We start from the raw sequence: 27571 nt of genomic DNA on the forward strand, positions 1-27571 counted from the left end.
TAGCTGGTTAATCAGCAGTGGTTAGGAACCACGAGGGTGGTAAAAGGAGGAGTCGTTTCTCTAAAACTTTGGGCTCCCTGTTCCTCCTCTGTCCCCTGCCCACTGCAGAGCGGAGAGTTCTCTGAGGAGGACCCAGCAGTATTTTTTAGGTGGGGAAGAGAAAGCGAGCAAGCCAGCTGCTGCACTGATATAGAAGAATGAGGGGAATGGGGAGACAGAATAGGCCTTGATTTGTTCTTTCTGCTTTCTCCTCCACTCCTGTGAAAAATATGTTGACCTAGCAACTTCTTTCCTCTTCCCCTACCAAGAAATTAATAGCAGCTCCTCTTAGGCAGCTTTGCTCCTGGCAGGTAAGAGACAAGAGGGCAGAAGGCCATGGGGACAAGGAGCTGTGGCCCTTCTGGGTCCAGCTGGGCAGCAGAGGCTTGGAGGTAGGATTAACTGTATTTGGTTAGGGGCAACCTAACTCAATTTGGGGGCAGCCTCAGCAAGAAGCCACCCTCTCTCTACCCCCAGCAACCTGAGCAAGGAGTACCATGGAAATCTTTTCAGTTCTACAACCCAGATCTTGATGCTAAATCCTGGGAACTGGCTCCTGGAAGGCATGCTATTAAACATTTTGGTGCACTGCACTTTCATAATAGGAAGGGGAAAACCTGGCAGCTGATAAGAAAGGTAGATTAAAAAAGGCAAATGATTATCAATGGTAATTCTAATGCACCCCTCACTATAGCATCTAAGTATCAAAATACAATACTGAGATTTACATTAATATTAATCTGTAATGGAGTGAGCTCTTAGCCACCCTTAGGTTCATCTGCTTTTTATTTATACATTTTCATATGTTGCTTAGTTTCTTCTAATGAAGGAAGGCTTTTGCAAAATGAAGAGTTTTGCAACATGTTCTGAACATGGTCAGATTTGGGCTCATTCTGATTTCTTCTGCAGGGTCTCTGTCAAGGACTTTCTACCCAGAACTTCTTGACCTCACTAGTTTTACCCTGGGAGCCAATACTTCCAATGTCCCCAGTAGCTGCAGGTGTCTCAAGACACCTCACATTACCATGATGCCTCACAGAAACATGTTGCACCTGAGGATGCAATTTTATAAAATGAGGCAACATGCTAAATAATATCCTATATTTAATCTTGCTTAAGTAAACGAGTTTTCATTAAAATCCCAGTCTGACTTCCAAAATATATTGTGTGCTGGTGGGATAAATTGAAGAGTGGATGGAGATGGAGTCATGAGATACCACGTGAGACAAAACACACACACTCCTTGAACTATTTATTGAAAAACTCAGAATAATGCTTCATCAAATGGGAGTCTTCACTGAGTCCCTAGAGCACAAATACACATACAGTACAAAATTACACTCATACATGTAACTCACAGCTCAAATTCCAGTGGACACTATGCAATATATAGGAATATGCTTTAATAAGGTACCACAAGATTATAAAAGTTAAAGCAGCATATACTAAAAACCTTGGCAAAAACTCTAGCTGGAAGCATCACAAAGAGGCAAAAGTATTAACCACAAACCTAAACTCCCCTATCAATAGGCCCCTCCCTTATTGAAATGGGGGAGAACAACCTCTCTCCCAGAATAAGAAAACCCTTTCTCATGAGGGAGAATTTTGTACAAAGTCCCACAATAGGAGTTCCATGTGGTCCTGGTTCTGTGATGGCTGCTAGTGGGACAGATCAATTCTGCTGAATTCTCTCCCTCCCTCCAAAACTTACAGGCCTAAACAAAACTAACTACTGCAGTAAATTATGCTGCTGTCCTTCTCCGTTATTTGAAAAATTCCTCTGAAGAGGCTTCTAGGCTAGAGGCAGCCGACGTTTGAGGAGACATGCTGGAAAATGCATCCGCATGGATGTCTCAGATATTGTGGGATGGAAATGTAATAAGGGTCTAGCACACAGGAGTTTTGGCAGGAAACTGAGACTTTATTTCCTTGCCCCCATTGCATGAACTGAGTGAGAGTTCCAGGGTGGCCAGTGTCAAGGGAACTCTTCTTTTCCCTTTGAAGATAGGAGAATCCACAAGGAACTCCATACATTGAAATTTGAAGGATATCCCTTTCCCCTATGCAGGCTTTTCCCAGTTAGAGGTGAATGGGTCACAAGGGCCAAGATTTTCAAAAACAGGAGCCTAAAGTTAGGCACCGAAATCCATATGTAGGCATGAAATAAATGGTCTAGTTTTCAAAAGTCCTGAGTACCCAACAGTTCCCACTGAATATTTAGGTCTAGGTTAACTAACTCACACATAAGAGAGTTAAAGAAAAGTGCTGTTGCTTAGCACATCTGCTTTAACCTGGGAACTTTGCTAAGCGTTGTTGAGCTTGTGTCAGACGTTTAATTCTTTCCTTCAAAGCTTTCCTTTTACTGGTCGCATCTTTCTTCTCACGAACAAGAATGCTGAACTGGTCTTTATCTTGCAAAAGTTGCAACATCGCATTCTGTAACTTTTCAGCGTAGTCCTGCAGGACGCAGGACTGAGCAATCAAAGGAATCTGAGTGGAGAGACGGTTGCCTGCACTCTAAGAGAAGAGAAAATGATCAACAGGTTTATAGTCAAGCATGTATGAGGGCAGAGTGGGGACAGCCGGCTTCAGCAGTGTCACTTGAGCATACTCAGTCTGTGTGAGCATGGTCAGTATAAGCCAAGCAGCAAATCTGGGGGAGGCATGTCATCCAGCATTCCCCCCACAGGTGTCACCTCTGCATGAGGAAACCACAGAAAATAGGATTCTGCAATTTTACAGGTGATCATTCCAGTTAGAGGCTTTCCAGCAATGAGGCTGGGAACATGTTGAGACTCTGCCTTCCCAACGTTACACCACTCCTAGCAATACGACACACTATTACACCTGCCAGCAAGTCATTACTCTATAGCAGGGGTTGGCAACCTTTGAAAGTGGTGTGCCAAGTCTTCCCTGCATCACGCTTCTATGTGCTGTGGCCCCAGTGCCCTGGCCAGGAGCCACTCCCATCTCTGAGCAGTGCTGCACGGCGGCCGCTCCCCTCTCCTGGCCCCACCTCTTTCCCCCCACCTCTCTCCCACATGATGTGGGCCAAGTGCAGGCCAGGAGCTGTTCCTGGCCCCAAGCAGCGCCGCATGGCGGCCACTCCCCTCTCCCAGCCCCCCGCCCCTCTCCCAAGTGACGTGGGCTGAGCACCAGCCAGGAGCTGCTCCCAGTCCCAAGCAGTGCCGTGCGGTGGCTGCTCCCCCCTCCTAGCCCTGCCTCTTGCCTCCCCCACGTGACGTGGGCCGAGAGCCACGACGTGTGCTGTTCAAAATCATCTCCTGTGCCAGGTTAGGCAAGCGTGCCACAGGTTGCCAACCCCTGTTCTACAGCTTACTGCAAATTGTGAACAGTAAGGAAAACAAGTGCCAAAAAGGAATGATAACTAGGGATATTTGAATGTTCGTTGTTGATAAAGGTCTTCTGTGTCCAGTACTGTTAATACAGTATTTACCCAAAGCACTACTAGTGCCTTTAAAAAAAAAAAAACATTCTGAATAAAGGAACCACCCCTCTCCTTAAATTTCAGATGTACATTTTCCCCCAGGTACTTATGTTCTACAAAGTAGGACTGATGGGAGGGAAATACACAGACAAGAAACTCACCTTGAAATATGCATTCAAGTGATAAGCCATTTCATCAATGGAATACTGTTTTTGAGATGCAACAGACTTAACATGAATAACAGCAGCACCAAAAGGGAGCACTTCAGCAGTTTTTCTAATTTCCTGTAAATCCTCACAGTAAAGACGGTCCTGACAGTAAACGATGCGTTCCATTTTGAACTGATTGGCAATTACAGTTTCAGCTTCCTCCTCTTGTTTTTGTTTGATGTCTTCAATTCTATTCTGTGATTTTAAAACAAAAGAAGAATCAATAGAGCAGGCCCAATACCACCCAAACATTTATAAAATGACTTACGACTCTTAAGCATCCATCCAAATGCATCTTCTACCCCAAAAGAAGCAAAAGTCGGCACTGATCTCAGTCTGTAGAGACAAATGGTCCAACCATGACAAAGGTGTTATTATCCACTCACCCAATCATCAACACAGCTGTAGAGTACTGTCCACTCTATGCATAGATCCAGAAACAACCTACATTGTATCCCTGATTATCACAGCAGACATGAAATACCAAGCTGACTCAATACAGCTTTCCTCTGCATAGACAACAAAGCCCAGAACAAGCCTCAGTGATTTCACTGGCAGGCTGCACAAAGCTGTGGTTAGCTTAGCTGGAATGTAGAGGGGCAATAGATTAATATGAACCCTCCCTCAAGTCATTCCTAGGTTAACCTCATCTCACAACAAATACTCAGAAGACTCTTAACGTGGAGCTGGGAGACTCCCACTTTTGAAGTCAGATGCGAAGTATTGAAGCTATACCATCATCACTCTGACTGAGCCTCTCACACCACACCGAGAATGCAGCTGGAGAGAGCTGAGCTCACAAAGAAGCAGCTGTGTCCTCCACCCAAGTATTTGTGACATCTACAGAATCAGGAATCTCATCCACGATTCAATTATGCATCAATTTATTGACCAAATTAACTGGTAAATGAACAAACAATCTTGCATTAAACAAAACTAAAACAAAAGTCAAGGTCTCTGCTACTTGTGCTCTGGTCACCTGAGGCAAAATCTTACAGGACAGACTAACTGCCAGCCTACATATGAGATTTGTCCCACCAACTCTCCCTTTGACAGCAAATCAGGGAACTAAAGTTCCATAAACTATTCACCCCCATGGGACTTCATGAGTTTAACTGTGATTCTGGTTTCAGCGTACTTTGAGAGTAACTCTTTGGAGGCCAGTGAAGTTACACTAGTGTAAAACCAGTTAAGTGAGGTCAGAATCAGGCCCTATGCCCTCAAGTTCACGGCATTATTGTTCAGCAGCCTCACTTTCATAGATCTATTGCATCACTGTGTAACTTTACACTCGACACCATTCACTGAGTATAGTGGTAAGACATTTCACCAATCAGTGGGAAGTTATACAACTAGATAATAGATTGCCCGAGAGTAAAGATAGCCCTAAGCACATGCAATTAATGATGATTTAGGTATAAGATACCATAAATATCCTCTTACCTTAGCTGTTCTGAAAAGATAGAAAAAGTTCCCAAAGTGTTGCGATGCAATTTCAGTAAAAGTTTCTCGTACAAGCTCTGAAAAGAGAAAGAAGGAATAACTATAACTTCATGTCATCAGAATAAATATAAACCTGTAGGAGTCATTGGCAAATGGGGTTCAACTGTAGTTTAAAGAAGGTTTTAATTTGAAAGCTTCTTGGGATGTGTATTTCTATTCTGTGTGGTGATGGTTTTGTGATATGCATTATTTTGTGATGTGTATTATTTTGTGTTCCAAGCTGTTATAAACGTTTTCACTTGCAAATCAGTAGAATAAAAATATTTAAACTTAAAGTTGATAATCAAGTATTTTCAGTTCATTCTCCTCCAAGGCCCTCATCTAGCAAAACATTGTAAAAACATTCTTATCTTTAAACACTTGAGTAGTCAAATCCATTTGTTGATTTGGAGTCTCAGTATGGAAGACTTGAAAAACTGATTTGCCACTAAAATCATATTGAGTCCATCAGTTCGGTGGAGATCATAATGGCATTTGCCGGAAAAGAGTAAAATGAATTTGACACTTCCCCCAAAATTATCTGTATCATATACTTCCACAGTTTGTTTCAATATATTGTTACTTGAAATTTGATATAATTTGAGTGATAACTCTTTAATCTATACTATTCTCTTACTTACATTTAAAATATTATGGTCTCAGTGAAAGCATTTGCATTAATATATTTGATCTGAAGCAGAAAGTGGAGGACTGAATATTTCTATATTTACCAGTTAGCTACACTCCACAAGTTATAATCACCATCATTCTGATTCCAGCCCCAAAACTCATCTGCCCCCTAAAAACATGCTCTAGAAATTAAAGCTGAGTGGTTATAAAAGCAGTTAGATGAATATGGTCAAAGTTCATGGCAAACTCAGTGAATTAAACTCACCAGTCACTGTCTTCAGCATCGTGATAGCTGGTGATTTCAGCGACATAATTTGTTGTTTCACAATGGCCTCAAATGTCTTGTAATTGATAAACCCTGGGAGCTCTCTTCCGCGATACTGATTTTCAAAGCTCCACACTTCTTCTTTCATAAACTCTTTTACTACAGCAATAAAAACAACAGCACAGTTATTTCTAATGATTCGAGATGTCCTTGTTTTTATACTAACATCTATGTGAAAAGGCCTGGATTTAATAAAGGGCCAGAGCTATTTCTTAGTTCTCATGTGACTCTATTTGGATGTAGAAGAGCTACAGCAACACTCAGGTTAGTGTAAGGAATATGAAGATCATAAAGTTTTGACCTGTTGGATTACTGTATGTACACACTGTGACTGTGTCACAAACCTCCCTGTAGTGCTATAGATATTTGGAGGAACAGAGTTAAAGTCACTGCAGGAAGGATTTCTGAATTGTCTGAGTTGTGTGTAACAAGCTGAACTATCAAAGGGACCATTTTGAAAACACAGCTTAACATCTCAAATTTAACATTACAATAACACTGTGAATCAATCTGCATGCAAAACAACCATCACTTTTAGAGTAATTAACGGACTGGGTTACCTTTAGCAAGTAGGCATTCCTGGAGAAGTATTAGCAGATACAGTCTCTACCTGCACAACTCCAGAATTCTGATTTATGTCTATTACTTTGGTAAATCAACGTGCTAACAGTCATGGAAACAAACAACTCGAAACAACCCTAGGAATCAAACTTGCATCACTGCAAGGATTTACTTTCATTAGCCTTAACTTTTAGGGCTGGTACAACTTCAGGTAGAACAGAACTAAGCAGAGATCATTAAAAGTAGTGATTGGCTCACACTAAACTTGGACTTGAACACCTGCAAAATTTACATAAGCTTGGAACCAGATATGGAATTTGCCCTTTGAATCTAGCTCTGATGACAGATAAGAGCGCCCAACAAGAACAAGCTGGTCAATGCCACAGACCACTGCATCTATATGGCGCCTATAGGGCTCTGTGCAGGCACAGATGTCTGTCAGTGCAGAACAACTTGCTGGCCAAGTGCCAATGTTTGGTACTTACCTTTCAGTGCGCTATCATTCACACTGGTTTCCCATTCATTAAAGAGCTTTCGAACATTTGTGAATAGCTTTTGTTTTGTTTTGTTAATTACAATTTCTTCTCCTTGCACTGCATTCATGATGGCCTGATTAAAGAGTTTGAGTTTCTGTAAAGAGACAGGAAATTGCCATTTAAACAACACCCAGGAGGCTAAATTCAGACCCTGAACTGTTTGTAATGATTCATAACCCAAATTTTGCAGCATGGAGGGGAAATGCTGGAGCAAATATTGCACATTGCTTCCTGCAAAACTATAGAATTCATACACTGCAGGTTGCCTGTAGATTGACCTGGGGAAGTGACATTCTGAGATGCAGTCAGAGATAATAGGCTGCGTATTTCAGCACAGTGGTGTTCAGACTGTGGCCTGTGACCTGCTGGTGGACTGAGGACAGCTGAATAATCCAATGTCTAGGGCAAAGATTCAGGAGGCCAAGAGTGCTACTCCCAGCTCTGCCACCAGCTTGCTGTGTAGCCTTGGGCAAGTTACTTCACTTCTCAGCAGCTTGGTTTCCTCTCACCCTTTGCTTGTCTTGTCTATTTAGGTTGCAAGTTCTTCTGGGAAGCAAATATTTTTTAGTCTGTATATGTACAGTTCTCAGCCCAATGAGGCCTTGATCTCAATTGGGGCTATTTTAGATGCTCCTCTAATACAAATGAATAACAATAATCCTCCTTGTTTCCAGCAGCTAAATTTCATTAAAAGAAACTAATAATCTATCAAGTGCTTCCCTAATGTTGTTTTTCCAGGTAAGCAATTGCTGTAGCAGTATGCTGTGTTACTCCGAATATGAGTAGAGGTGATGCACAAGGCAGCCTCTGAATTAAAACATGGCCCCCATCAGATTTAAAGTTTGAGAACCTCTGTTTTAGCACATATCCCCTGTCACTGGAATTTTGTGCCAAAAATTATGGCCTTGTAACTATGGAACACAACTACTTATCCTTGATTTCTATTACACCTTTGCCTAATACAACATCTTCTATTACCAGCGACTTTCAGGGCAGTGATATCATTAATGCAACCAAATGTAGTAATTCACCCACTGTATTATCAGAGCTGACATTTATAAAACAGGAACAATCTTATTTTTAATCTGGTTTATTTTACTGGTGCATATACATTACGGATTTATGAAGACTGGGAATTGAAAATAATGTCCATAGTCCAGCTCTATGGTAAGAAAAGTGCATGTGGATGTGTCTGCAGTTATTTAGTAATTTCATGAAGCAATGCACTGAGTGTACAGCCTAGAAAAAGAGACCAATTTGCAATATCCACACAATTCCAAATGCTAACCAATGGTTTTTATTCAAATGGGTTACCAAATCTATAGTTATACTCACCTCTATTAGGAAGAGCATCTGCTCTGCTTCTGATTCTGGCACTCCTTTGCCACATATTTGTAGCTTGTTGTTTGTCATCTGGAGTTTTTCCTTTATCTGATTTTCTAAAGTTGGTAGCGATTTCTGTGGGAAAAAAGAAATGGAATCATACAAAATGTAGGGCTGGAAGGGACCTTGAAAAGTCATCACATCCAGCCCCCTGTGCTGAGGTAGCACCAAGAAAATCTAAACCACCCCGACAGGTGTTTGTCCAAACTGTTCTTAAAATCCTTCAGTGATGGGAATTCCACAACTTCCCTTTAAAACTTATTCCAGAACTTGACTACCAATATAGTTATAACGTTTTTCCTAATAGCTAAAATAAATCTCCCTTGCTACAGATTAAGCTGATTGCTTATTGTCCTACCTACACTGGACTTGGAGAACAATTGATAACAGCTCTTATCAGATTTGAAGACTGTTAGCAAGTCCTTCTCACTATTGTTTTCTCAAGACTAAATATCCCCTCAGGTTTTTTTTAATCTTTTCCTCATAGGTCAGGTTTTCTAAATCTTATCTTTTTTGTTGCTCTTCTCTGGACTCTCTCCAATTTGTCCACATCTTTCCTAAAGTGTGGTGCCCAGAAATGGACAGAGTACTTTAGCTGAGGCATCACCAGTGCTGAGTAGAGGGGGACAATTACTTCCCATGTCTTAAATATGACATTCCTGTTAATACAACCCCAAATAATTTTAGCAGCTGCATCACATTGTTGATTCATATTCAGTTTGTGATCTACTATAATCCCCACATCCTTTTCAGCAGTATCGCCACCTACCCAGTGATCCTCCATTTTGTAGTTTGATTTTTTCTTCCCAAGAAAAGTACTTTTCACTTGTATTTATTGAATTTCATCTTGTTGATTTCAGACCAATTCTCTAATTTGTTGAGGTCATTTTGTATTCTAATCCTGTCCTCCAAAGTGCTTGCAGCTTGTTGTCATCCACAGATTTTATAAGCATACTTTCCATTGTCCAAATCATTAACAAAAATATTGAATAGTTCTGGACTCAGCACTGACCCCTGACCTTCCCAGTTTGATAGTGAACCATAGATAATTAATGTTTGAGTACAGTCTTTCACCCAGTTGTGCACCCACCTTATAGTAATTTCATCTAGACCACATCTCCCTAGTTTGATTATGAGAATGTCACGTGTGGTTGTGTCAAAAGCCTTACTAAAATCAAGATATATCACAGCTACTGCTTCTCTCCTATTCACTACACCAGTAACACTGTCAAAGAAGGAAATTAGGTTGGTCTGGCAAATGATTTTTTCCTGACAAATCCGTGCTGGTTATTCCCTATAACCCTATTATCCTCTAGCTGGTTACAAATTGAAAACAAATAAAACTACTGGTAAGATGCTCCTAAGTAAAAGGTTTGATTTTTCTTTAGTGAGAAAAAACCTTACATTTTAAAAGTTTTAAATGTATAGCACTATCTGGACAATTGTACTTTTCTACTAGTGATTTTCAGAAGTGAATTTGCACCATCACTAACCTACAACTGAAAGTGTGTATTGTCACTTTGTATTAACAAGGTGAGGCAAAAATATATTTAACCTTACCCCATTGCAAGAGAATAGTGTGAAAAACCTCTGATTAGTCATGACTATTTATTATCCACATACAAGATATTGACATAAAGCTGGTATGGATCTCCTAATCCCCAGTTTAAATCAGGGGATACATACAGAAAATCCCTAATGCTTCTTAAAGATTTGTAAATTGCTTAGTGCTAATCATTAGTTAAAAATATGAATTTATGAGAAAAGATCTCTCTTGTAAAGATCTGGCCTGCTACTACATAGCTTAAATAAATATCTCAGCAAAGATCCAAACAACATTTGCTCTTTTGGGTGTACACCAAATGCTTTTTTAAAAAAGAACCAGGAGTTCTGGTTTGCTAGCTTACAGTAATGTGCTCTATCAGTTCTTGCGTAAGTCTCTCTGCCAAAAGGGGGATAGTAGCTTTTCTTTCTTCCAAAAGAATACTGAAAGAGATTAAAGAATACAATAATTAGTGGTAATATCATTCCAAAGGGTTCCTTCTTTCATCCCAAAAGGATTCCAGAGCACTTCATACACTACAGTACAGGTACTGACTGATCTGACCAGCTATATACACACCTAATAACAGGACTAAACAGGGTCAAATTATTTCTTGTAAGTGTGCGAATAACACACTTCCAGCATGAATTTTTGGAGGAATAACATGGACTTAAGTGTTCTCAGAAAACTTATTCTGTGACCAAGACTTTCTACAGCTTCTGTGATCCTCAGGAATGATAGTGCTATCAAAGACCAGGGTGAGATTAATGGAACTGGAGAGCCTCCTCAGAAGATAGCAACCCTTCAACAAGAGCTGGGTGCAACTACAAATCTGGCTGCATTGGAGACAAAAATGAAAGCTCTCCCATTTTCCTTGTAGAACTAACAAAAACAAATAATCCCTTAATAACCACTTCACTCTGTTCCTGAAATGATAGAAGAGCAGAAGAACATAGTTTCTCTTGAGAGCAGTGTGGCCTATTGCAGTTGTTCACAACCAGGGAAATGCGTACCCTAGGGCTAGGCAGAGGTCTTCCAGAGGGTAATCAACTCATCTAGATCAGTGTTTCCCAACCTGGGGGTTACAACCCTGAAGAGGGGGGGTCACGGGTTTAGGGGGATCACAAGTGAAGGGCCGGCCTGAGGGGGAGGCAAGCAAGGCAACTGCCTGGGGCCCCATTCCACAGGGGATCCCACAAAGCTAAGTTACATGCTTTATCTCCGCTGCCTGGGGCTCACGCTTCAGACAAGGCTCACAAGTGAAAAACAGGCTCACGTATCACACTGAAATGTAAGTGCAATATTTATATTCCAATTGATTTATTTTATAATTATATGGTAAAAGTGAGAAAGTAAGCCATTTTTTAGTAACAGCATGCTGTGACACTTTGGATTTTTATGTTTGATTTTATAAGCAAAGTTTTTAAGTAAGGTGAAACTTGGGGTGTGAAAGACAAATAAGGGATACAGTGGTCTGGAAAGATTGAAAACCACGGGCCTATTGGATGGAGCACTGAACTGGGACTTGGAGGGTGGAGGAAGAGCTGGGTGAAGCTTTCCGTGCAATTTTTTTTTTCCTCCCTGAAAAATCCGATTCAGGTTTGCTGAAGTAATTTGTGAATTCAGGTTTACTTCAGCAAATTGTTTCAGTCAAATAAAAAAAGGTTTGGAGATGTCAAAAAAGAAATGTTTTGACTTTTTGTTTCAGAAAGATATTTTGTTAATCAATTAAAAAAGATAAAAGATTAAAAACTCTTCAACACTAAATGAAATATTTTGCTTCATGTTGAATGAAACATTTTGTTGTACCAGAAATGAAATGTTTTCAACTTTTTCATTTCATCAGGAAAAATTAAAAAAAAAAAAAAAAATTGGTCATGGAATTGAAAAAATCAGTTATTTACACAGCTCTTAAGGTTTGTGCAGACCATGAAACAAGCTTTAAGATCTGCAAGGGGACATTCGTCCATTCAAAAGCATCGGGACACCTTCTTACTGTCCTACAGAAACACACCTCATGCTACGACCAAAGCCTCCCTGGCCTTTCTAATGATGGGACAACAGCTGAGCACTTGCTTTGATCTGCTGAAACCCTCCAAAGCACAACGAACTACATAGTTCATCTCTCAGCACTGAAACCTTCCAAAGCACCATAAGTTGTGCAAGGTCATCAATGTGGGGAAGAGGTTATTGCTCTGCACACAACACCGAGTTAACAATGACCTTAAAATCCCCACAAATCCGAACGGAGCCATCTTTCTTCAATACTAGAACATTTGGGGTTGCTCACTGGGAAACTGGTACTAGGACTCCATTTTTGACCAGGTGCTCCAGGTCTGCTTCAACCTTTGGCCTGATGGCATATGGCACAGTTCTGGCTTTCAGACATTCTGGTTGGCTGTCAGGATTAATGTCCAATTTCACAGTGATTCCCTTCGTACTTCCCAGGTCCTCTCCAAAAACAGCAGCATGTTTCTTTAATACAGCTGTCAGACCTGTTTCTTCTTTAGCCATCCTGTGCACTTCTGCCCAGTTCAGCTGGAGCTTCCTAAGCCATAACCTTTCCATTAAGGGTAATTGCCTTCCACCACAAACAGTGGCAATTTAGCAGTCTCTCCATTGAGCTCCACTTTAACATCAGTAGTGCCCAACATGGGTACAGCTTCTCCAGTGTACGTCTTCAGAGCAATTTTTGTTGGCTTAAGCAGTATATGCTTTAGCTTCTCCTTATACACCGTGTCTGAGACCAGTGAAACTGCTGTTACTGTGTCCAGTTCCATGCGTACAGCTTTCCCTTCCAATGGCAGGGTTACCCAGTATTCATGAGAGCCAACTGCCATGGACAAGATGTGGAGTGGCACTTCTTCTTCTGACTGGGTGTCACTTTGATCATCCTTGATCTGCTCTACCGCGTGCAGATTTTCCTTTTTTGGTCCGCCAGACAGCAGGCTTCTTTTTCTCCAGTTTGCCTGTTCTGTTTGACTCTTCTTTCCTCTGTTTGCAGGGACACTCAATGTGTCCCTTTTTGCCACATTGTTGACACATTAGGTCTTTACACCAGCATTCCGATGCATGGTGACCCAGCTTTCTACAGCGGTAACATTCTCGGCTCCCCACTATCTTGTGGGTAGGTTCTTGTGACACCTTATGCACCCTGGTTGATGCACTGAGCTGTTGGGCTTCCTTTGCAGCCAGCTCCATAGAGATTGCAATTTCAATGGCCTTCTGCCAGGTGAGCTGGGCCTCTGTCAATAGGCGCATCTGTATTGTGCAGACCACACACTAACCTATCATATAGGGTGTCATTTAATACATCATTAAATTCAGAGTGCTCAGCAAGAGCACTTCAGAGCTGCTACAAATTGCACAATTGTTTCACCTTCTTGATTCCTTTTGTGGAACCTAAATCCCTTTGCAACCCTTTCAGTGGTTTTGGAGAAAAATGTGCCTCCAGGATTTTCATAATGTCACTGTAAGGTTTTGTCTCTGGCTTATCAGGGTGCACTAAGCTACACAATAAAGTATAGGTTTTAGCTCCTACAACACTTAAGAAAATGGGCACCTTCTTTGCATCTGTAATTTCATTTGCAATAACAAAAAGTTGAAAACGCTCAGTATATGAGTTCCGTTCCTGTAGAGTCTCATCAAAAGGTCCCACCGCCCCCGTAAGTGTAACCATTGCTGCCCCTCTTTCCCCCCCCCCCCTTTCTTTCTTTCTCTTGTCTTTTATTCATGTGTGTTGGGGTCGTTCACACACAACTGCTGATGATTTCCATTCACTAGCACTGCTTTTGTTTCTTCCCCATTCCCAGTGTGTCTGCTTCACTTTGGTCAGAACAAAGCAGAGCCTGATTTAGTTTCAATTTGAACCATCAGTGTAAACAGCCCAGTCTCCAAAACAGCAAAAAAAATTTTTTCTTATCTTGACTTTTATTTTTTTGCCGGTGCAGCACAGGTCGATCCCATCCTCTGTCGCCACTTTTGTTATGTTGAATCCTTTTAATTGCTTGTATTCAGAGAGAGAAACCAGCACAGGATCACAGAGAGATGCAACACAGGGAGCATCTTTATTGAACTAACACTAAAACCAGGCAGGACTGACTGAGCTATCCCAAATAGTCTAACTCTATTGCTATGGCAACAAGCTAACCTCTGTTGCTATGGCAACCTAGCGCCAAGAGACAAAATACACAACAGTAGTGATAAATAAAAAGGTGACTTTTTAATTCAGGCTGCTGGGTGCAGATAGGACTATCGTTGTCTTCTGCTCTGTAATTCCCAGGCTAAGTGTACAACTGGATCTGGGCTGCCTCACAGCCTTGGTCTGGTTTAACCAGTCATGGATTGAATGCTTGTCTACACAACATCCCCCACCCCCATTTAAATCAATATTAACACTGAGTCAAATAGTTTAGCTGTGTCCTAAGCTACTCTAACTACAAGTGTATCAAAAGTCTCCAAGCCATTTTCAGTGAACTACTTCTATTCCAAAATGATTGAATTTACTCTGTTCCATATGCATAACAACAAAGGGCAAGACTGTGACTTTAGGCACAATGCTAAGCTAGGGGTTGTGTGTAAGCTGAACCTCCCCAGGAAGCACAACAACTCAGAGACACACTGCTGAGTCACAATTCCATCCCTTCTTCCGCTTTCTCCTCAGCAGGTGATTATTTACTGATGGTCATAACCACTAGCAAACTCCTGACTACCTTGGACAGTAAGATGAAGCCAAAGCTCCATCCACTCCCCACCCACTTGCTCCAGTGCGAAGTAAGCAAACAAGTCGCCCTGCCTACTCTTGTGCGTTTGTACTCAAAGCCTGAGGAGCCCATGTAGAGGCATAAGGGGATATTTACTCCATCTACTTCCCTGTGTGTGCACACAGTCCAACACATAATCTGGCCCAGAGGCACTGGCTTTAACAATCACATAGATGTATATGGCATGCATTTACTTACGTTTCTATGACTTTTTTGAACTGTTAAAGGGGAAAAACCTGTTTAATATTCAATGTGTATTGATTTTAAAGCTACCTAAAATGTTCATGCTCCTCAAAGAATTCTCTCTCTTTCTGAATTGCAGAGGCCAGTGTCATTTTGTCATCGATGTTCTGCTGTCCACGACATTTGACAATCATGTAGCCCTTCCTTAGGGGGACGCTGAGATTTTGGACTATGTCAATGACATTTCTCTCAGTTCCTCTGTCGACCAAATCGGGTTTTGTGAGAATCCCTGTGAAGTAACAAAATAATTATTATATTTAGAGAGGTGACACACTTTGTAGATGGAAGTACCACTCGGAGTTCCATAGTTAGGACTGAGTTGACTTTTGCATTTCAAGCAGGGGTCCAATCACTTCATTATATATGGTGCATTTTTCATCTTTCCCAAAAATCACAGCATTTACTCTCTCACTTCCCCCCCGCCCTTTTCTTTCTTTCTTTATTTTTTTTTTTGAATTGACAAGCAATTTTGTTATTGGATTAATTAAAATTATTTTAAAAATGGGTCCTTAAGAAATTTAACACTGAATGTCACATTATCTGATGATCACAGTAAAGGAACAACACAAAGTTTTCACCATGAAAGAATAGAGAAAAACTCAAATATATCTTTAAAAATCAATTTAATCTAATCTGAGGACACTAAAATGCCTCAATCATAATCATATGGCTTTTCCATGGCATCACTGTAGGTCAGAGTTATGGTTGTTTGGGTACCTTAACTGTGGATTTCCATACCCTAACATATTTTAATTTCTTTTAAGTTTAACCTTGTCTCTGAATTTATTTGGTTTATAATGCTTGGTTTTTGGACAATTACAGCATCAATGTAATCTTTACTTACTGTAAATTACTGATCCATTCTCCTAACCTGAACTCCATCTTAACATAGTTTTAGTCTGGGAATTTAAATATGTGTGTGTATATTATTCTCTACATACACATACAGGGCCAGATCCTCAACTGCTGTAAAATGGCATAGCTCCATTGAAATTTAGGATCTGACCCGTTGTATAATATACATCTTTTTGAATATTGATGCTTACCACCTTATTAATGCATTATGAACATGGCACACTTTGCACCTCTTTCCATAGATTTTCTATATATATACTATATGTTTTAAAGAACTTCTGAGAGCCTAAGTGCCATAGAGTGGCCAGGAAAGGGCCCTTCCACCCAAGGATATACTTCACTCTTGGTAACAGGAAATTTCCTCACTGGAGAGTCATTAAAAGAAACTCCCAAATGATTCTAGGATCACAAAGTGTCAGAACAGACATTTGCAGGAACACTGTACAGAATAGGGTAAGGCTCAGAAACTCAGGGGGTTGGGTGGGGTTGGTCGTTCCTTTAGCCATTTTTCCGTATTTGTGATTTTTTTTAATCTGAAATTCAGATTCTGAAATGAAGCATCAATAGGAAAATCCTAGGTGGATTTCAAATAATAGCAAGCCCATAACTAAAATACAAATTTCTGGTTCCTTTGCTGCTCTCCCATGATTCTTTTAGCAACATGGATATGTGATAGAAAATGCTAAACTTCTCCAAGTCATTCTTTGCAAGTATAATGACTTTTCCCACAACCCAATCTCATTTTCTTTTTAAATATACATATCTTTACTTACCTAGAGTTCTCTCCCCCTTAGGGTCCACCTCGTTAGCCATTTTTAGGGCCTCTGTAGTTGCAATATCCACATTACATGGTACCACTACCAAATTGATAGTTTGTTTCTTACAAATATACTTTCTAATTAGTTTTATGATCTGTAATGAAATAAGAAATGTAATAAAAGTTGATTACGTTACATAGACCATGGTAGGTAAGTCCTATTACAAGTGGCAGGTTTGGTCCTTCCATATTTCATAGTTCTGGAAGGAATCTAGCTCCTCCCCCACTCCCACTGCCCCCTAATGTGATTGTTGCCCTCTGCATAATTGGCTAGGTGCATTATGGTATTTTTTCACCTACCTTAAAATACTGAGTACAGCTGGAGGCAGGATATAACTTAATAGATCACTAGTTTGGATCCAGTATTGCAAAGTTTATGTTCCTAAAACTAGCTGGCTCAGAGTCAGATTTGATAGCAGGTCATTAGTATTACAGATGTGACAATGGGACGAAAACTTACATCAGAATTTCAGAAGAACACAATACAGCCTGAAACCTGAAATCTTATCATCTAAAGATAAAATTAAATATGTTGATAAACACATGTAAATATGCTGCATTTGACTAAGTTGAGCAATATGGTTTAAAAGCACAGAATAACATTTGTGACGGTCTTCACTGTAACAGATTTACAAGTCCAAGCAGGTATACTTAGAACTAAATTAGTAATGATTAAGGAAGATCAATTTTTAGCTTTTTATGACACTACTGAAAACTTGAAGACAACAAGTCTCACAATTTAACATTTAGGCCCAGATCCTGAGCTGCAGTTCAGGGGGTGGATGTGTGCAAATGAGTTTAAAACACTTGCGTATGTCCTCAGTCTTGGAGTTGGTAGTCAATGGACTGATACTGAGCATAAAGTAGTGTAGCCTCAGAATTGCTCTATTTTATCCCAGATGGCCAAGGCCTTAAAAGACTATTATGCTTGGGGGTTGTTGGGGCAATAAGGAAGCCTGGAGCGTGCCTCTTTTCCATTTTCAGATGTGCATCTTCTATTCCCATGCATTTAAAGTATTATTTTGAAAGAGACAATGAGAAGTCATTTGAGAATGTTTGTAAATGTCATAGGCTCATGACAAACATAAAAACGTTAGATCAAAAATTTCAGTGAAGCCACAGGAAGTAACTTTTGCTGGCTAACTATCGTCCTGATCTGTTTTAATCAGAAAAGCTTTCTAGACCATCCTTCTCATTTCTTCCCCAAAATGCAGAGAGAGCTTTTGGGACATCACTGAGAATGTAAAGAGCGGATGCCCTCAATTCTCGGTGTGTCCAATGGAGATGTTGAATGGACAGAAAATCTAACACTCTTCTCCTTCAATTATAACAAAGTAGGAAGACGAAAGGAGGGAAAATGAAGAGGAAAGATGGAGCGGATTAATGGGGATGGGCAGGTAAGATTGCAGGATGGGTGCCTGCAAAAATGACCTTCCTGGGGGCCAGATCCCTGAAATCAGCTCTGTTGAAACCTCTTCAGGGTAAGAACATGCACTATTGAAATTGTGTACAAAGACATTTTCAAACAAACATTCATATCTACAGATTCTAGGGTCCCCCCCAACCTTTTATATATGACTGCAAACAACACAGTCCTTCTCAATGCTAGCACTTCCTCCACTAAAACTCTATTTTGTTATATCTTAACTCTTCTTGGGAAATTACATATCTATGCCTTCTGCTTAATAATCAAGATCACTTTAATCTCTTTTGCGATCATTTACCTGTTTCCCAGCCCAGAATTGCTACATATTTACCTGATTTCCAATGTCTTGTGGCTGATTCCCCACAGCCACCCTAGCAATTCCTGGCAGATCAATCAGTGTCAGATCTGGAACATTCGGGGAGCTAATTTCTAGGGAAATTAATTCTTGGCTGATGCCCACACCTTCACCAGCCATTGCGTCCTGGGCTAGAGGAAGGAGACACAAAAGCAAAGGTTAGAAGCTTGCCATGGAACTTAGATTGGAAAAATTGCCGTGGATTAAGAAAGACCCTATTGCTAAATTTGTTTCTCTAGAAAACGTGTTCTTGGAAAAGCTATTCCTTCGTTATACTTAGCTTTGAAATAAGGTTTATAAATACAGTATAAAATAGTGAAGATTAATCTTCATTTTAAATACAGTACAGGACAACATCCTAGACTTGCCCCAGAAAATAGAATATCAGCCTCAAAGAAGAGTAGAGTGCTAAACTACCAAACTGCTGTTCATCTCTCTGCATCCAATATAAATGCATGTCTGGTTTAAAGCAGAGAGTAGAGTTCGGTAAACTTTTTCACACAATTGTTTTTAAAACAAAAAATGCAGATTTGGCAACACCAAAAGTTTTCACAGTCAGGTCAATTTCATGAAATTGTTTCTGATGAAAAAACCTAAAACAAATTTTAAACAACAACAAAAACAATCCCCATTTTATTTCAAAACCATTCAAATGGCTGATATCAAACAAACGTGTTTCGATTTGGTTGAAATTAAATGTTTTATTTTACCTGAAACAATTTTTTCCCCCAATTCACTGACTATTTTTGGTTTGACCCAAAACAAGAATTAAAAAAAAAAAATTGCCAGTGAACCAATAAATCTGCTATTTGGCCAGATCAGCAGGGAGCCCACTTGCAAATGTTATCTCTTGTAAAGCACTATGCACACTTATGGAACTATAGAAAATAGTAAAGTGTTGATAATGTCTTACCTAGGCACAAACATCCAGAACAGAAGAGTGAGAAATCCCCATTTTTTCATTATGTCATTGCAAACGCAGGCCTCAATCCTGCAATAAGCTCCTGTGCCCACACACAGCTCATTGCAGAATCAGGACCACAAGGAAGCACAAGATTTAAAGTATGTTATTTATGTCCCAGGTTACATTTACCTTTTCTTACTTCTTTTTCCACTTCTGAGGGACTATTCAATTCTTGTTCTATATTCAAGTAAGCAATTGTTCCTTTCCATTTCTGTGTGTAATGCACTTTCTTCAGTTTGAGCTCTAAAGGACATCTGGTAACAATACCTACCAAATTAAACAATCATAAAGCACTAGTCTTGTAAAGAATGAAACACATTTCCCTCCTCCTTGGAAGCTATTGAAATACCAGCATATTGTCTTTAGCTTATTTTTAACATGTATTTCATATTCAAAGATACTACCACTGCTTTGCAATTATACAGTGTTAGGGCTTAAATGCAATGTTAATTGCAATAATAGTCTTTCCATCTGAGTCCAAGGACCTCTAGAATAGGCTCTTACTGCTCCTCATCTGAAGAACTAAACGCTCATTACAGAGGCGTGTAAATATATTGCAGTTATCCCCATTTTGCAGAAAGGGATACTGAAGATCAGGGAAGTGAAGTGAGTTGTCCAAGGTCACATGAGAACTCCCTGGCAGAGCAGACCACATAACCCAGGTCTCCTGCCTGTCAGCCCCATGTTCAGTCTCACAGATCACAGATGCCCCCTTACTGTCTTACAAAGCAGTGCTCCATTAACCCTTACAGAATAACACAACCCTGCAACTCAGGGAAGTGTCAGATTTCTGACATGAAAAGCTAAGAGGTAAATTCTTACCACTGCCTCTAGGAAGAGCCACTCCGGACAGGGCTTCTAGAACTGAGCTTTTTCCAGAACTCTGGTCTCCAATCACTGCAATTGCTGGCAAAGCCAGGTCCTTTTCTACTCCGAGCGCTCTCAGGGAGTCAATGAGATCAATACAGGGACGAACCTTCTCTTCATATTCACTGCACAAGGTGTGTTCTGCATTCTGATTAAAAAATATATATAAATGGAAACAGGACCTTAACCTTCAGTCTCAATAAAAGGTCTCTATAAACATAGGCAGTGTTAGTGATATGATACTGACACACCCTGTACCCCATGTTCACCACTTTTATAAGTTTATGGTATATTTTGTGGAAAGTATGCCTTCTGAGGTATCATTTGAAAACACAATCTGCTGAGTATTATTATCCTGTTGAATATATGTAGCAACGCTATGTGTAAAGTTATACGTTTCTACTTTATGATTCTTACAGATATATGTTGTAATTCTGGGTAACATCCATAAACCAGTTTCTCAGAGACAAAGACACATTGACACACCAGCAAGGTGTTAAAAAGCTATCATGTGCTTACGCGGCTATTCTCCATCACGGGAGAAAGTGTAAATAAGAAATTTACATTTAATCTCAGAGACGGTTCAAACCTCACGTACACAGGAGGCTGTTTGTCTGCACCCCGGCAGGGGGTAGTCCTCAAAGAGGGGAGAGGAGTATAGGAATAAGAAACAGTGACCTCTACATCACCTCTTCTCCTCCCATTTCCGTGCTCATGGCATCAATGAATTCCTGAAGGACATTGAATAGGGGGAGGGGTTCCAGGCTGGAAGGAGACCCAGCCAGTGAAATTACTGCTACTTATGATGAGACAGACCTTTTTGCTTTTAAATTATTAGCTTGGTAAAGTTGAGAATTAGCTTGCGTTTTTATCTTTTTATTTCTTTCGTAACCAATTCTGACTTTTATATCTCATCACTTGTAATCACTTAAAATCTACTTTTCTTTCATTAATAAACTTGTTTTATCTAAACCAGTGTATGCTTGGATTGAAGTGTTTGGGAACCTCTACTTGAGATAACAAGGTTGATGCATAATCATTTTCCTTTGTTGAAATGACAGCCTATCTATGAGCTTGTACTGTTCAAGAAGGTGCTAAGCAGTACAAGATGCATATTTCTGGGCAGCAAGGCTGAGACTAAGAATTTGATGGTGTCGCTCTGTAGGTAGGTTCAGGAGTGGTTTGCTAAAAGCATTCCTATAATCCAGTGGAGTGATTTTGCATGCTAGAGGCTGTGTGTGAGCAGCACCAAAGGGTGGTGGCTGTGCACAAGGAAAGCAGCGTAAAAGTCATCCCAGGCTGGAGAGCTGAGGGGACAGAGCTGTTCAACGGCCCAGATTATACCTCGGGGAATGTCACAGATACACAGCATTATCCCACGAGTTTTTTGTAGCCAGATGCTATAAGCAGATCTGTAGTAAAAGGAGTGATTGCCACAGTGACAGGCACTTCATGAGTCAATAAAATACATACTGTTGGGAAGAACTATGTATTCCATATACATTGTGAAGAACAAAATCCACATGTCTCAATGTATCAAATTGAAAGAACCACCTCCCTCCTCATGCCAGTCCTGCTGCAGTCGAAATGCATGGAGGTGCTCCAGGTAGTCCCCTGCCATCTCAGTATGAGACAAGGAGGCAGCTGGCAGGGCCTTTTCCAGGAGGGTTGCTTTGCTTTAGAATGCACTCCACTCCGCCCAGCTGTTGGATTCAAAATAGTTTGAACTGTTGATATTCAGAACACCGGGAAGGCTCATCTTCTTAACAGAGCTGGTGAGGCAGGGAAGATTGCTCCAGGGTGGGGTGATGTATGGGCAAAATGGGGGAGTCCTTTTAATCTGTTTCATCATTCTTTTCTGCATGGCTGCTTTGTGGTTTCTCTTTATATTGATTACATTGATACTAGTGTTTTATTACTGTCAGAGATGCTTGAAGTATCAGATAAGCAACTCCAGTCAATTTGTAGACCCAGATAAATAAAGTAGCTCTGTATAGTCACACATCTCTGACACAAGAAGAGTGTGGTATTTCTGTACAGACAAATAAGCCAAATGCCTATCTATCGTGCTTTATATAGGACACTTAAATTTCCCTGCCTCCAAAGCTGTAGCATTGCTCTGCCTATGATGTCCAGATGTCCTGATATTAGGGGCTTTGTCTTATATATGAAACTATCTCACCACCACCACCTCCAGAAGAAAAAGTGTCCCAATTTTTCACATTTGCTATCTTGTCACCCTAGCTCCATCCACCCCATTCACTTACTAACCTCACACTATCCCTTGCCCGAAAGCCTCCCTGCTCGTACCCCAATAATTATTTTAAGGTATTTATCTCAGTTTCAAAACAACTCCAACTTTAAAGGCTCATATGGATATTATTTGATGGCTTTTTCTCCACCTTTCTCTGAGGAGCTCTCCTAAAAGATGAAGGACATAGAAAGGGCATCCTAGTGCATTAAACTGCATAGCTAAATCAACACTGAGGGATGCTAAGAACGTTGGGCAGCCTTCAGAAGGTTATCATTAAGGATATGATTTAGTCACAGATTCTGTGACTTTAACGCACCTCCGTGACTTTTGTGGTTTCAGCCCCTGCCACAGCAGTGGAGGCTGGAGTGGTCGGTCCTTTCCCCCCCAACTCCTGCCACAGAGCTCAGGCTTCAGTCCTCACCTGGCGGTCAGCACCCTCCCCACCAATATTGTTAGTAAAAATCAGTGACAGGTCATGGGCATCCGTGAATTTTTGTTAATTGCCCGCGACCCTGTCTGTGACTTTTACTAAAAGTAACCGGGACAAAATCTTAGCCTGAGTTATCGTCATCTACAAACTATTCAGCCACCTGAGTGAAATGAGCTGGGGCTTGCCATCCAGTCCTTGACTGGTGTACACATCACAAAAGCTAACACCACAAATGGCACTGATCAGTTCCCTAGTTAACACTCTCATTGGAGGGGCCAAAGTTGGAATGGTCATAGAAACTGAATGACCTTTTTACCCCGAGAGGCAGACCCTGCAGAAAAGGGTTGGGATACATTTCCCCACAAGACCTAACCAGTGTATGCTGCTGGTGCCCCACAGGGTAACTGCCCTGTGGATAAAAGCATTTCAGTCACTAGGGCTGTCAACCCAGCACCTTCCATGAGCACTAAAAAGAACAGATGGTACTGTGCACTTACTGCACATACCAAATTTGAGACTTTTAAAAAAAGCAAATAAAGCAAAGCGAGTCTGGAGACTCAAGCCCGGAGACTCAAGCACTTTCCACATATAATTAACTGCATTTCTCCTACACAGGAATAAAATAGCAAAAGTTATTACATAATCTGCACTGGGACAATTCACAGCTAGGGCTAAATCTGGACTTGTCCAGTGAAGATGTGTTGGGGATGTGGAGGGACAGAGGCCTTCTTCAGCCCCTCCCCCCTTTCCACAGCACCCACTCAGGACCCTGGGAGAATGCTGACATGAGTGCTCTGAGAACAGCAGTAAGGGAAGAGGGCTCAGTAGTACAACTGGCACAATTCAGGGGATTGTGATCAGACAGGTTGGTGAGATGGCCAGGACCCTCCCTGCACTATTTCCCTGAGAGCTTCTGGTAGCAAGTCCATTGCACCTTACACTAGCAGGTGCTAGGAATGCTATTCAACACCCGCCTTGTCTTGGCATGCCCTGAGGCATTCGGCCTGCATCAACTCTGCACAAACAGAACAGTCCAGAGCATCTCTGCTTGGAGGCACAGCTCTGCACCCACCTCCTAAACTCTCCAGAGAGGAGCATGTATTTATATACCTAATTCTCACAAACCTTGTCCACTGAAGATGAAACCAATGCCCAATATTATGTGTGTAGTTCAATGTTTCTCAACTTTTTAAGTAGCAAGTACCCTCTAACTTCTGAAAATGTTAATAAGTACCCCAACACTCAGTTTTCCATGGGATTTTATATTTACAGACTAATGTGAGCCATATGTTGGAAGAAGGGCTGAGTATATAAGGCTGTGATATGACAGATGTCAGATCTAGTGTGGGCAGGGTTACCACCTTTACACCAGGAGTGCGCAACTCAAGTACGTACCTGGGTTAGAGGTGATGTTGGCCAAAGCTAGGAGGCTTTGAGCGGCATGCCAATGCTGGGGAATATAAAATGCTGCGCCAAATTTTTTGCCATAGATTTGAGAGGAGGAAGGGGTGAGAGAGAGACAGAGAAGGAGGGCGAGAGACAGGTAAAGAAGGTAATTGGTGAAATTTGGGGCTGTCATAGTTATCAGTTTCACTGCTTAGCTAGAGCAGTGAAATTGACAAGTTTTCTGGGCACTGGGCTTTGAACCAGGGAGGGGGGCTGCCACCTGGCTGCCAGCCTGGGAGGTGGGCGACTGCCACCCAATCCAAGCTGGGGCAGAGGAGGCTTCCACGCCCGCTGGGACCCGGGGATGTGGGCAGGCGGCTGCTGCCTGTCTTCAAGGCAGGGCGCGGGTGGCTGCCATCCAGCTGCAAGCCCAGATCGTGAGATGCAGGAGGCTGCCACTGGGCTCCCACTTGGGTGCTGGGACCGGGCAGGAAGTGGGAGGCTGCTGTCTGCCTCCCCCAGAAGCTGGTGGCTACTGTCCATCTCCCAACTGGGAGCTGGGACTGGGTGGGAAGTGGGGAGCTGCCGCCCGGCTTCCACAGAAGTCAGCAGCTGCCCCCTCCTTCCCTTCACTCTGTTTTTCGCCGGGTACCCCCTGCCTGTGTCTCGCGTGCCCCTGGGGGTACACGTACCACAGGTTGAGAAACTATGGTGTAGTTAATAGAGCAGATTTCAGTGGCGCTATGCTCACGTACACCAGCCAAATAGCTGGTCATGTCTTTCATCAAAATAACGACTGTACAGACCTTGTAAATTTTAGTGGCGTGATTTGTATGGTCCTCAGCCATGTATATGTCACTATGGATTTGTGCCTCTGTGTTTTTATTCACAATGGGAGATGGGTGATTTTTCTTGCTGTTTGCATTCGTCTCAGACATCAGGCTATCCTGGAGTCTTCAGAATGTTTCCTAGGATAAAAATCAAGTCATTAGGCCTTACGAAAAATATGGCCACATTTAATAATCAAAGGAGTATTGTTAATTCACCTCATATGCCATTCTGCTAAGATGTTATTAGGTCAGATCCTCAGCTAGTGTAAATTGGCATAACTCAATTGAAGTCAAAACACTAATTTACATCAGCTGATGGTGGATCTAGCTCATTGTCTCCAACCTTACTGGACTAAAAGAACAGAAATGGAGTAAATATTTATGTTCTAATTAGCTCTACAAAAACTGTCACTTATTTAAGCACAGAGTATACTTCGTTTTATAAACAAGTTTTTAGGTCTACTTCATGATCTTAGTCCCCGAGAATGATCATTCTTAACCACTGAACAATAATGAGCAATTCTATTCGATATCAGCAGTGTCTGAAGATCTTAGGTTCTTTTATTGCTTCCTCAACATAAGATATAGTAAGCTAGGACAAAATTAGGACCTTAAGTAAGTATTCATAGCTCAAGATTTATAGTCCACCCAAATAAAATTAACAGCATTAGCCATCGTGATCCTCATAAGAAATAGAACATATACTTTGCAGCTACAAATAGGGAGGCTTTAAAAAGCTGGAAATACCATAACATTCATATTAACAAATCTCAGATTCCTTCGACAAAATATAATCACACACACACACAAACCATCACTTGATCCAATGATTAATACATCTAAAATTCTTAGCAACATTGATTTATACCTGTTGAAGATCTGCCCCACTCCCCCCCCCCTTTTTAAAGGAATCTTACCTATCTTATATTTCAATATAGTTAGTAAAGAGTTTTTTCAATCATCCTTAATATAGATCATATCACTTATTCATTTCACTTAGATTTTCACAATTGTTTACCGTGGCTTCTGTGCTATTTCCCTGTAATCCAGCTGTCTATCAGATAAGTTATTTGGGTTCTCATACAGTAACATCTGCTAACATAAGTAATTACTTAAAGAGAAAGAAGACTTTTACCTGGCCAAATGCTAGGAGTATTTCAAAACTAATGATATCTTACTGACCTCTATCCATCTTTTCTCAGACAGAACTTAGGGAAACGAAACTAACCTCAAAGTATTAGAACAGCCAAAATCTTTGGCTCCCAGGAATATTACCTTTATATAAGGACCAGTCATTATCTTTTGCCCTGCATTTTTAGGCTACTAGCAGACAGGGTAGTATTTAAAGCAAAACAGAAATGTGTATATTATTCCAGTGAAACAACCTATAAACATAATAATTTATTCAAACTTTTGTTTCAGAATTCTATGCAGTGGCTCCTGTACCAGTGCCAAATAGGTACAGATTAGATTTTCATATTTCATAATAGGACAATTATTGACTCACAAACTTTGAGGTTATTTTACAAGTGAGGCAAAGTATAAAGAGCTGCAGTAGAAAATAAAAGGTCTCCTACTTACTTACATCTTACTTATTTCAGAAGCTGTCAGAAATCTGGTGACTCCAATCCAATCTCTTCTTTGGGTGTGCTTAGCTGGCCAAATGCTAATATCAGTTGCATTGGTGGAAATCTGATGCAACTCTACTGAACTCAGTTTTGTTTCTCATAAGTTTCACTGGTGTTAGCAACAAACAGCAGCATCTACATCACTAACTCTCTGAAGCTTCCTTGACAACAATCAGTAGAAATGAAACTAACCAGGAGAAGTGATCACATGGCATCACAGTGATTTACTTACCCTGCAGTGCACTCATGTTCTCCTATACCAGTTCTGTAATACTTTCAACAGATGAGTGCAATTCCTGGTAATCACAGTAATGTTTTCTCTCCTCCGTTTATTCACCTTTCATAGGCATTCATCTAATTTTCCTGAATCCCTGAGAGACTGCAGCTGAAAATGAAACTAAGCTAACACAGTGTACATAATGCTATTGTTTGTCTTACAATATGATAAACTGTCTCTCTCTAGCTGCTGTTACCTCTGCTGTAAGGCTTGGAAAACATTGGATATCAGCTGCACCAAATACCACTAGAATCTCCTGTTTTAAAATATATATCTAGTCAACAATCATCTGTAGCTTCTCCCACAAACATCCTCTTAAA

The 27571-nt window shown here is 40.9% G+C and overlaps 1 protein-coding gene across 3 annotated transcripts; it reads right to left on the reverse strand.

The window, feature by feature from the left end:
* Positions 1–1284: 1284 nt before the first annotated feature.
* On the reverse strand, positions 1285–27316 carry LOC137151028 (interferon-induced GTP-binding protein Mx1-like). Of its 3 annotated transcripts, none has more exons than XM_067545219.1 (14): positions 27207–27316; positions 25323–25484; positions 20402–20594; positions 19709–19846; positions 18592–18746; positions 16791–16929; positions 15193–15391; positions 10521–10599; positions 8566–8688; positions 7180–7324; positions 6074–6232; positions 5140–5216; positions 3649–3891; positions 1285–2556 (listed from the first exon to the last, which is right to left on the reverse strand). In XM_067545219.1, the coding sequence occupies exons 2-14, from the start codon at positions 25452–25454 to the stop codon at positions 2326–2328; spliced, it is 2013 nt and encodes a 670-aa protein (XP_067401320.1). In that variant the 5' UTR covers positions 25455–25484; positions 27207–27316; the 3' UTR covers positions 1285–2325. The 3 variants fall into 3 exon arrangements, with proteins under 3 accessions (XP_067401320.1, XP_067401322.1, XP_067401323.1); XM_067545221.1 differs by lacking the exon at positions 27207–27316 and adding an exon at positions 26932–27053; XM_067545222.1 differs by lacking the exon at positions 1285–2556 and having other exon boundaries at positions 3850–4032.
* Between the last annotated feature and the right edge of the window lie 255 nt (positions 27317–27571).

The sequence above is a fragment of the Emydura macquarii genome, unplaced genomic scaffold (assembly GCF_026122565.2).
Source record: "Emydura macquarii macquarii isolate MOO-44397 ecotype Brisbane River unplaced genomic scaffold, CSIRO-AGI_Emac_v2 contig_1043, whole genome shotgun sequence".
Classification (NCBI taxonomy): Eukaryota; Metazoa; Chordata; order Testudines; family Chelidae; genus Emydura; species Emydura macquarii.

Bases quoted from the DNA above. Each gene is read 5' to 3' on its own strand.
- LOC137151028 (XM_067545219.1), bottom strand. From the start codon at position 25,454: ATGTCTGAGACGAATGCAAACAGCAAGAAAAATCACCCATCTCCCATT. The intron at 15,392-16,790 runs GTAAGTAAAGAT...GTTACTTCACAG, and splicing joins TAAGGGGGAGAGAACTCTAG to GGATTCTCACAAAACCCGAT. The intron at 7,325-8,565 runs GTGAGTATAACT...GTCTCTTTACAG, and splicing joins AGATGCTCTTCCTAATAGAG to AAACTCAAACTCTTTAATCA.